Source organism: Sorex araneus, chromosome 1, assembly GCF_027595985.1.
Source record: "Sorex araneus isolate mSorAra2 chromosome 1, mSorAra2.pri, whole genome shotgun sequence".
Taxonomy (NCBI): domain Eukaryota; kingdom Metazoa; phylum Chordata; class Mammalia; order Eulipotyphla; family Soricidae; genus Sorex; species Sorex araneus.
Genome location: NC_073302.1, coordinates 140,291,217 through 140,302,200, shown reverse-complemented (window position 1 = coordinate 140,302,200; position 10,984 = coordinate 140,291,217). Strand labels below are relative to the sequence as shown.

Here is a 10,984-nt window from a genome sequence, read left to right as displayed (position 1 = left end):
TAAATGCAAAGGAAAAACAAAGACCAATTGTGGATGTAAATAATGCTGTTTGGTGCTTTGAAAGGGCCATAATTAGCAAGGTTGTAGAATAGGATTGCAAACTGCAGTATGTTCCTTGTGTAGTATTTTGAAACCTTTGGTTTCTAATGAGAGAGAGAGAGAGAGAGAGAGAGAGAGAGAGAGAGAGAGAGAGAGAGAGAGAGAGAGAGAGAGAGAGAGAGAAGGAGTCCATTTTATTCCCTTGTGATGTTTTGTCTTCTAAGGTGCATCACACTGAGTTTAGCAAGCAGGGAAGTATTCCTCCGTGTCTAGCTGGTGCTTGTTTATCCTTTCCTTATAAAACCGAAAGGGCTAGCAATTTTCTTTTATGAGCATTGGACTGAAGGGAGGGAGCAGGGACTGCACGGCCCTGGAGGGAGAGGAAGGTCAAGTTCAAAGTTTTTCTTTCCTTTGGATTCAGGAATAGGCAAATGGAAAGACTGGCCACACAACGGAGCGCCGGGCTGATGGTTAGGCCCTGCCCCCAGGACTTTGTCTGTACTTAAGCAGAAGTCACTGGAGCAGCTGCGGAGCATTAGTTGCAATAGTTTAGCAGACTGCTTTGTGCCGCTGACAAAAGCCGAGCGAGCGCGGTGGCTTCCCTCCATGTTCCTGTGCCAGGCGAGCTCGCCTGTGATCTTTGGCAGGGGATCCGCCGAGGAGGGGTGACGTTTAATGGGCTTCCGCTGGGGAGTGCGCTCGCCTCGCCGACTCCCAGATCCCCGCGGAGAGACTGAGGCAGGCAGCCGCATGAACTAACAGCAGCTGCATCCGACCTGCTTCCCTGGACATTTCCCCGGACGCCGAGCGAGGCAGCCGCTGGAAAGAGGCCAGGGAACCACGTTGCCCTGGATCGGTGCCAACTGTACAAAGTTGGCTTGGGGAAAATGGCTCAGCAGACGACAAGCCCGGACACCTTAGCAGTGCCCGAAGTGGATAATCCGCACGCTCCAAACCCCTGGCTGAACGAGGATCTGGTGAAATCCTTGAGGGAGAACCTGTTGCAGCATGAAAAGTCCAAGACGGCAAGGAAATCCGTTTCTCCCAAGCTCTCTCCAGTGATTTCTCCGAGAAATTCCCCCAGGCTCCTGCGCAGGATGCTTCTCAGTAGCAACATCCCCAAGCAGCGGCGCTTCACCGTGGCACACACTTGGTAAGGGCTGCTGGGAGCGTCTGCCATGGTGGCAGGACCCGATCGGTGCTTTTTTTTTTTTTTTGTCTTGCACTTTAGGAGCGGGGGTGAGGGAAGACCATTCATTAATCTTACCTGAGATTTATGCCACACCATCTACCTTTAATGATCAATCCCCCTTGCATACCCAAGTCAGAGCAGGAATGAGATGGGTCAAAGAGAGGTAGAGGTGGGTGGTTCTCCAAGTTCAATGCCTTTTGCAAGTTCCTACAAGAAAATTGGATTCCAGATGTCAAATAAGAATGCTGTTTAGCTACCATGCCGATGTGGTGGCGTATCTTTGATTTCTTAAGCTACTATCCCAGCCAGGTCCTGCAACAGCCTTGGGTAGAAGAAATAAAAAGGAGAGTAGGAAGAAAAGCATCCTTAGTTTTCTATTTTGTAGGATCCCTTGGTTGAGTAGAGATGTGTGTGGAGTGTGTATGCATGTGCAGTGGTGTGTTTCCAACACAACCTCTTCTGGCTTTTTAATATGTCAACCTCAACATGCTTTTTCTAAAGGAAAGAAGGGCTGTAAGGAATTCTGAGCACAAAGCTGCAGGCTGTTATTTGATAATATTGTGGCTTTAGATTTTGATTCTTTGACTATGTGTCAGATTTTAATGTTCCTTATGAATATTTAATATGCTTCATAATGAGTGAATTTGTTTAATGCATTTATGTTAGTGTGTATTTCTAGAGAAGTCTAGATATTTTTTTCTGATCTTATAAGAACGAATCTTAAAGTAAGCCATTGTGTGAGTTTATTGTCTGTATCTGCCTGACAGGAGCCCAGTTCTGCATTTTGATCAGTGAGGTCAGTGACTGTTGCATGTGTGGATAATTTTTTGGCAGTAGGAATTCTACACATCAGATCCACATTTTGACCCATTAATACTGATTATGATACAAAAATGTATAAAAATAAAAAGAACGCTAGTTGAAAAAAGCCTGGATGGTTTTAATAGTATTTTCTGTAGAAAAACAGAAAGTAGGCTGGGGTGGGGGGCGGGTAAGGAGAAGCAGAAAAAAGACTCCTATGATAGAAGCAGAAAGTAGAATCTAAAAGTAGACTAGCAATATGGCCATTCCCAGGAATGTATTATTTTCATAGATGAGAGTAAATGGCAAGCAAAATGTCAGGTTTGTTCCACTAACAAAATGACCTGAAAATTTAATTTGAATAGGTGGTTCTCTTATTAAGACAGTGTTAATTTCTCCAGTGTTCTAACAACTAGAGACCTTGTTTAGTCTAATTAGATATACCATACTCATAAGAGGGAAAGACAAATACTGTAATTTTAAGCCTTAAAGAAGTTATGAAAATATAGTGATTTCTCTAAAGAATATGTTGTTAAAGAAATGTCAGAGCGAGGTAGTATATTACAGGAAAGTCAAAGATAAATAAACACGGAGGAGACACTTGCACTCAGGGAGAGATATGGCCTGAGCAAGAAAACTGACTTAAGTTGATAAAAACCAGACCCCATATTTTGTTACCCCATCTTTTTAAGGTCAAGATGTTGTTTTAAATTATAATTATTGAACTGCACCCATCACTGAGTGGATGAGTATCAATTCAGCCAGTTGATTTCAAAGCAAATGCAGGAACCTAGAGTTCAATTAAAGGTTATCTGAACTATTTAGACATGTTGAGATGTAGGAAGGCAGGAAATCTCAGGAAAAACAGGCTTTCTTCTGAAATTTCTGGCACTTCCTTTTCTGGTGCTACTTGGAGAAACTCCAAGAGCACAAAATCTGCTGATATTTCATTTTGGTATAAGGTCTCACCCAGGTCAAGGAAGCATCAAAAGAACAACAGATACTAAAAAATCAAAATCATGATGTTGGTTCCTAAGAACTCAGGAAAACCAGTTTTCCTCATGGCTTAAAAGCATCCAGCAAGAGAATTGGAAAGAGTACCTCATATTTTCCACATTGATTCAATGAGCGCCAAGACTCTCATAATATTCCCAGGCATCCTTTGATAAATATCATCCCATCTATGCTTTTAATGTTTGTACTAAACACTATGCAGTTTTTAAAATATATATTACATATATGCCAAATAGTTCTGTGTTTCTCCTGAATTAGGTGATAAGTCATTTAAGTAGATGTCCTCTCCATCCTTTTAATATGGGGACCATAACCAGTGATGTTTTGGATTACTCCAAGCACTACAGTCAGAAGTCATGCCTAGAATGCCCGGGGGGACCATATGGGATGCTGGAGATGCCTTACTCATCCAATATATGTCTTATGCTTGTGTGTTTACCTTAGAACCTAGTACACTTAGAATATCAGTTCCTAAACCTGATTATTCTTTCCATTCAATATGCATATATTTAATACCTTCTTAGTCAAAACGTCTCATATGTACCAACCATTTACAAACTTGAGCAGAAACTCTTCCTTAATCTCAAATAGCTTTTACTCTAATAGAAAAAGCAACTCATATTTGATGTCTTCTTGATTCTTTGAGGTAGTAATTATGTTGCTCTAAAGTTTGCTCTTCAAGTCTCAGTGGATTGATAAAGCAAATGTTTATTTTTCACTAAAGCTTTTTAGGAGAGGTAGCCTGGCAGGGCTACTTCAGAGACCTGGGATCTTAATGTTTGTTTTTGGTTCCATTATTTGATTTTTATTTGTCCACTATTTGGTTTCTAAGGTTGCTGGGCTCAGCTGATTCAGTGGACGAGTGTAGTAGATGGATGTATGAGTCTTAATGAGCCCTAGAAGTGCACACATCACTTTTATCAGTATTCTGCCAAGGAGTGGGGCAAACAAGTTCATTCTATTCCCAGTGATAAGATAATACTGATATCCCATCCCCATCATCATTTAAAAATGGTTACCTGCTATATTTAGGTGAATTTCAAAAATATTATTTATGGCAATTGGTCTACTAACATTTTTGCATGCTTCCTGAATGATATTTTAGAGGGCAATTCTATTTTTTGAAAGGTATACTGATCGGGAAATTCTTATATGCTGTTAAAAGTTTCCTTCCTGTAACATCTGTGGGTCCAAAATCTTAGAAAATCATGCAGCTTTCACCTGTCCTCTCTTTCATAATATATCCCTATTACAAATGGCTTAAAATAACTCAGCAGGTTACGTCTTGGGATACCCATTAATATTTTTATTTCTTTATGCATTTAAAAATTCAAATTCTTTTACTTTCATTTACTGTATTTATTAGGTTAGTCCTAGTTGTTCTTATCTAGATTTTATTTTGATTTTCAGAACCTATTTGAAGAGCAGTGGTTTGGTTTTATACAATACTCCAAATGCTGAGTGAGTCATAGAGAGAATATTTAAGTAGGAGCCAGACTATTTCCATTTAAATTCTGACATCCCATTTGCTAGTTGTGTGATTTTGAACAAATCAGTTAATGTGATATTTAGTGTTACTTTTACTCAATTTCCTGGGAATAGTAATAGTATCTTTTTACTCTTTGCTATATGGTTTTATTCAGTGATTTTTGCGTATGTATACTGAATTATAAGCTAACATTTTCCTGATTAATCACTGTCATTACTCAACCTTGTTGCCTGTCTTCAGAGTCATATGTAGGTGACTACTTACTTGTTTATAGATAGATTGGACTAAAGCGAGCACATGTGAAGAGACCAAGATATCTAAGGAATGATTAGTGCATGTCACTTTCATACTATGGGAAAGGAGAAAACAGACAGGAGAGAGATTGGGAGACAGAAGCCTAACACTTGGTGTCTCCTCTCTGCCTGTTGTCCATTTCAGGTTTGTGTTTTAAGCCCTTCTCTTCTGACAGCTTCTTTTTTTCCCTTAACTTCAAAATTCTGTGGCATATCTTACTTTCACTTTCCCTCAATGGCTTAGTAAAACCTCTAGCATTATATAATATTTAGTGAACACTAGTATTTTCTCAGGTGCTTAGTGTTAGATTAAAACTCTCAGATGTTTATCTTTCATCACATTTTACTATGTTTACTTAATACCTGGTACCCACTCCTGCTTGTAGATGGGGTTCAGCTGCTATCTGAGTCAGGGATTCCCTCTGATGTCAGCGGAAAATCCAAGATCAGTAGAATCTCTGATGACACAAGTTGAACTTCCAACATACATATATTTCAGAAAATCAGATCATAATATTTATAAAATTTTCTTTTCTATTTACTCTGTGTTCAGTACACCAAGTGAAGGATAGTGTTCTTGGGTATATATAAATGAAATTAGGCAATAGAGTATTTTTTGTAAACTTGTATCTAAGTAATACTCAAGTGTCTTTTCTTTATCTTTGTAAGCATGTGTATTTTTAGTTATATTTGTCGAATAATCAGAGGTAGAAGCCTCATTTAACAATGTTCTTTAAAAACCAAATATTTTTTAGGCGGTTTTTGAAAGTTTCTTTTAGGAGACTCTTGGGAATTATTAAAGACTTTTGGGGATCTAGATGGGTGTGTGGAGCTTTATTTTTCTTTTTTGTAATGTATATATTTTCTCTTCTGGGCTTAGTATTAGACGTGAAATCAATCCATCACATTTAAAAGTAAATATGTGCTTTCCCCCGTGGTGGTGAGGGTTGAATAAGAGCATGTGCTTTACCATTAAGCTATACACCTAAACTAAGTGCCCAATAGACATAGTTTTTTTCAAGAAAAATGTTGTTATAACACCATGATTTACCAAGTTATTCATAGTGCAGTTGTTTTAGGCGCTAAATGTTCCAGTACCAATCCCATCACCAATCCCACTACCAGTGTGCTCTTCCTTCCACCTATGCCCCCAGTTTCCCACCCACCACCTCAGCCTGGCCCCTTGAGGCAGAAATAAACTTACTTCATATTGTTTGTTAAAATGCAAAGGCAAATTGAATGATCAAAATTAGGTCAATAAGAGTCAACTTGTGGTAATTGTTATGTCTCACAATGATGTTACTAAAGTCATTGTCTGAGGATCTGCTGTGCTGGTTGGTGCTAGTTGAGCCTTCCATGTAATTGTTTAGGTTCATTGAGCTTGGTGGTTTTTTATGCAACTTTACAATTAGATTTGCTGTGATCCTGCTGGGTTGATATTACTATGAAATTTTGAGTTGTGCAAGACCTATAGATCTGGAATATTTTGGTGGCCAGGCAGTTTAATGAGGTTCAGTTGTGGTGCTGGGCCATTTCTGTGTCAGTGGATGTTGGTTATGGCTGGGGTTTGCCATGCCTTCAGGAAGAAAGGTGAATTTCCCCACCCCCATTGTAAGAAAACCCCGGAGTTCTCAGTCTGAACAATCTACCTTGGAAGATTTGGCAGTATCGTGTTCTTTTGAGAATGGGCCATTGCTTTACAGGCAAGATGGTGGGTATGAGTGGGGGCTCTATGGGTTTTTTTAGAGTTATTATTTAGCTTCAGTACTTGCTTTTATTATTGTTGATTAATAAATTGGACTTCTCACCAGGCTGTTTTCACTTGGGACGCCCTAGAGGGGGCAGGTGAGAACCCTCTCTGCCCCATGGGACCCAGCCCCAGCAGACAACCTCCACTACCCAACCACTACCATGCTCCAGTCGCTTTCCAGACACATTATAAGACACTTCCTACCTATTTTCCATACTTACCACACCATATTTGATGGAGTTCAGACAGTAGGCAACAAATCATAGAGTAATATATATATTATATATAATATAGTATTATATATAATATATGTAATATTATATATATGATATATATGCCTCTTGAAGAGCCTGGCAAGCAACCAAGTGTATCCTGTCCTCACGGGCAGAGCCTAGCAAGCTACCCGTGACATATTCAATATGCCAAAACAATAACGATAGATCTCATTCCCGTGACCCTGAAAGAGCCTCCAATCGTTGGGAAAGACGAGTAAGGAGAGGCTGCTAAAATCTCAGGGCTGGGACGAATGGAGACTTTACTGGTGTCTGCTCGAGTAAATCGACGAACAAAGGGATGACAGTGATACAGTGATATTGTGTGTTACAACATTTATCCAAGCTCCCAGAAGTGGCCAAGCGACATCTTATAGCCTAGTTCTCCCTCTCAGAGAACCTGGCAAGGTACCGAGAGTTTCTTGTCTGCATGGGAGAGCGTGGCAAGCTCCCCATGATGTATTCATATGCCAAAACCAAGAACAATGATGGGTCTCATTGTCCTGACCCTCAAAGAGCCTCCAATGCAGCACCTTTGGGAAGGACAAGTAAAGAGAGGCTGCTAAAATCTCAGGGTTAGGATGAATGGAGATGTTTCTGAGCTGCTCAAGAAAATCGACGATCAACAAGATGATGATGATGATGATGACTAATAAATATACCATAGGTTAATAAATATTCAATGAATTAATAAGTATACCATAAATGTTCAAGTTATAGAATGGAAACATTGTTTACAAAGAAGAAATTTGCAATTTAGAAATTTTCTAGGTTAAATGCACATGTGCACATGCACACATCCAAGATGATTCTTGAAGTCTTAATTATTGACTCTGTTTGACAAATTTTTCTCCTTTGTCCCACTCTTCTCCACATTCCCTACTTAATTTACTTTTCGCTTGTTACTTTTCATTAACTTCAGTTTTTCCCTACTGATCAGACCCTGCAGTGCCTCTGACCACCAAGGAGCAAACCTATGTTCCCAAACTGCTGTACCAACTCCTAATCTCTGACCTACTTAATTTAAAGGTTATTTTTTGTTTTGAGCAACCCCTGGAAGTGCTCAAGGGCTTACTCCTGGCTCTTCACCAAGGTCACTGCAGGTGGTTTAGTACCAGGGATGGAAATGAGTCAGCCACATGAAAGACAAGTGTCTTACTTCCTGTGCAATTTCTCTGACCCTCTGTGGTCATATATTTCTAACTGTTGGCTACTTGATATTTGGCCTTAGTTATACATCCTATTTCATTGTAGACTGTGCGTATGTTGCATAGTCATAAATGCATTTCATATGTGAAACTTAACTACATTTACAAAATGGTATTTAAAAAATTTTAGAAAAGTAATTAAAATCGGTTTTTGTTTGCTTTTGTGTGTGGGGAACAGAATAATCAGAGACAAAATTATTTAGTAACTTTGATTCAAAAGGGCTCAACGCCTTTAGAATAAGTTTCTAGTTGTTTGTTATCTAGTTATTTAGGATACCCTCTGGTAGCCATAATTTTAGGAAATATTCCATTCTATAGATAAAATTTTAGCATAAAATTTTCTTTTACTGTATCTTTGTTTATAGATAATCTTGACATATCAGTCTCTTCTATTGTGTATGCAATAGGAAAACTCTTTTCATGTTAAATTTAAGGCTAATAACAAAGTGCTGCTATTTCAAATAAAATGCGTATTCTGAAAATGAGATTTGAGCTGATGTGAGAAGAAATTTCCTAATTAGATTTTGAAGTAAAAATTTTAGGTTCATTGTCACATAACTTTTTGAGCTTAGATTTGTTATAGTATAGCCATTAGTAGTTTAGTTATAACGATGGATCAGATTCTTTATGTATATTAATGCCTAAAAAAGTATGTGAATTTATAGAATTAATGTCCAGTCACTTTAGAAAATGGTGTCTATTTAACAGAAGGTTTGGCACAAAAATTTTAGCATGGAATGCCAATGTATTTGTTTACACATATAGTTTATATAAATATTTGTTGAAATTTAAAAGGAAGAAAAAATTTTTCTCATAAAAGATGTGTATGTATAGGAAAACTGTCTATCTTTACTGAAGGGGGGCTTCAGTGCCAGCAGATTCAGAGTGGTATTTAATAAGACATAAAAACAAACAAATCACAATGCTATGTTACGACAAACTAAAGGTTGTCCAATCAGGTTAATTTTATTTTAAATGATTAAGAGAAAAAGCAATGAAAAGCTTAAACTCTGAAGAGAAAGATCAAGACAGAAGTCTATTAAGGTTTGGTTCCAGGAGAGCCAGCTGGAAATGATGGTCTGCTGGTACAAGTCTCTAAGCAACAGCAGCAAACCACAGGGCAGCAAACTGCTTGGTAACCAGAGTTGGTCTGACTCACAGGCTCACTGCAAGTGACCTGATGGTCAGATATATGGACCAAAGATCATCACAAAACAGTTCCTTTGAGTTTCTAATCTAATGCTACATTTCCGTCCTTGGGGCAAGATCTCTTAGACTTAACAAGGTGTCTGCTTTTAGGATGGAATTTTCTCTGAATGTTTATCTTCTTTAAAATGAAATATTTTTTTTCACTGATTGTGTTTTCTAAAGGTCAATATATATTCAGTAAAATGTAAGAGTTAATGAGAGGAAATATGGTAAAAACATTGGGATTAGAGGTTTGACTTGGAATTTTCATGAACAAATGTCTACAGGTCCAACACATTGTCTGACTGCATTTGGGGCTATCTTCTCTTGAGTTTTAAGAGCAAATTATGCTGCCATTTAGTTGACACATTCTGCTGTATACTGTCTTCTATATTGTGTGATTTTGACAGAGTAGTTGGACTCTAAATTCCTATCAAGTAGGAAAGTTGATGTGTGTCAAACTGTGTACACCACTGTGAGAAGCTAAGTATCACCTGTAGAATGGGCATTTAATATCTATTTTTGAGAAACATATCTTCTGTTGCTGTGCCTTCCATGCAAACCACCTGGGGAGACCCATGTATTTCCAGCTATATGTTCTTGTGAAGCAATTGATTGCTGTAGCGGAAACAATGATTAACCATTTGTTTGGACTTTGTCACCATGACCCTGTGTGTCTGCTTCTGTGTGTGTGTGTGTGTGTGTGTGTGTGTGTGTGTGCGCGCGCGCGCGCGCATGCACCCGTGCATGAACACAAGAACATATATTTTGGTTTATGTACATCATGGCAGACATAATTTGGTTATGAGTCAGTATATGATACTGTGATTGATTTGTCAGGTATAGGTATTTTCATAATATTTGGCTTATACGCTTTTGAAAATAACATACCTACTGACCTTCAAAAACTCCATGTAAATATATTTTTAATTCTTGGGAAAATACCGAGTAAGTAGTTTGTTAAACTCTGATGACTAATTCTTATCTCTTAGTATTCATAGTGGTTAAATTACACATCAAGAACTAAGCTTATAAAAGAAATGCCAAGATTTTGAGGAGAAATTAGGGGAAAAAAACACCCTCCAAAGTTCCTTTTTTAGTATGACAATTTGGGGAAATTTTAACTGGCAGAAACTAAGCACCACTTTCCAAAGTAGATCTTCAGAATAACTAAAATTGAATCATAAAAACTCTTTTAAAGAGATTTGCATAAAATGTTATTTTAATGTAAATATTTTTCCTTAGTTAAATTTATATCTGTTTTTATAGTGCAGTAATTTCAGACCAACCAATTTCCTTTCCATTACCCTTATGAAATAGCCTTCTGATTAAATTAGCTATCATTAAAATAAAGTGACTTCCTCTTCATACTATTATTAATAGGTTCTTTTTTCATTTTCTTACATAGTTGATTTTACATTTATATTTATAAATGGTGAGTGTGCATGCTTGACCTTTAGAAGTAAGCAAATTTCTCACTAATAAAGTTATTGAATTTTCATTTCTGCTTGTTTACCTTCTTTAGCTTATAGTATTTGCTTTACTTTGCTTTATTCTGTGCAGTGTGATTTTTTTATTGCTTTCTATTGAGTGAATGCCAAATGGAACAGTTTATGATTTATGGGTAGTAATAACTAAAACATATATGAATTGGAGGTTGATGACGCACAAGGCAGTATGCTATGACTCTCCTCTGAATAGAGCTTGGATTACTTTAATAAAGTCCTCTTACTAATAA

At 37.8% G+C, this 10,984-nt stretch overlaps 1 protein-coding gene across 1 annotated transcript in view; it reads left to right on the top strand.

The window, feature by feature from the left end:
- Positions 1-818: 818 nt before the first annotated feature.
- PDE4D (phosphodiesterase 4D) overlaps positions 819-10,984 on the top strand; it is a 764,958-nt gene continuing 754,792 nt past the window's right edge. Inside the window, exon 1 of the mRNA XM_004608453.2 lies at positions 819-1,192. Within this exon, the coding sequence (XP_004608510.1) occupies positions 927-1,192 (266 nt within the window). The 5' untranslated portion in view covers positions 819-926. The remainder of the gene's footprint in view (positions 1,193-10,984) is intronic.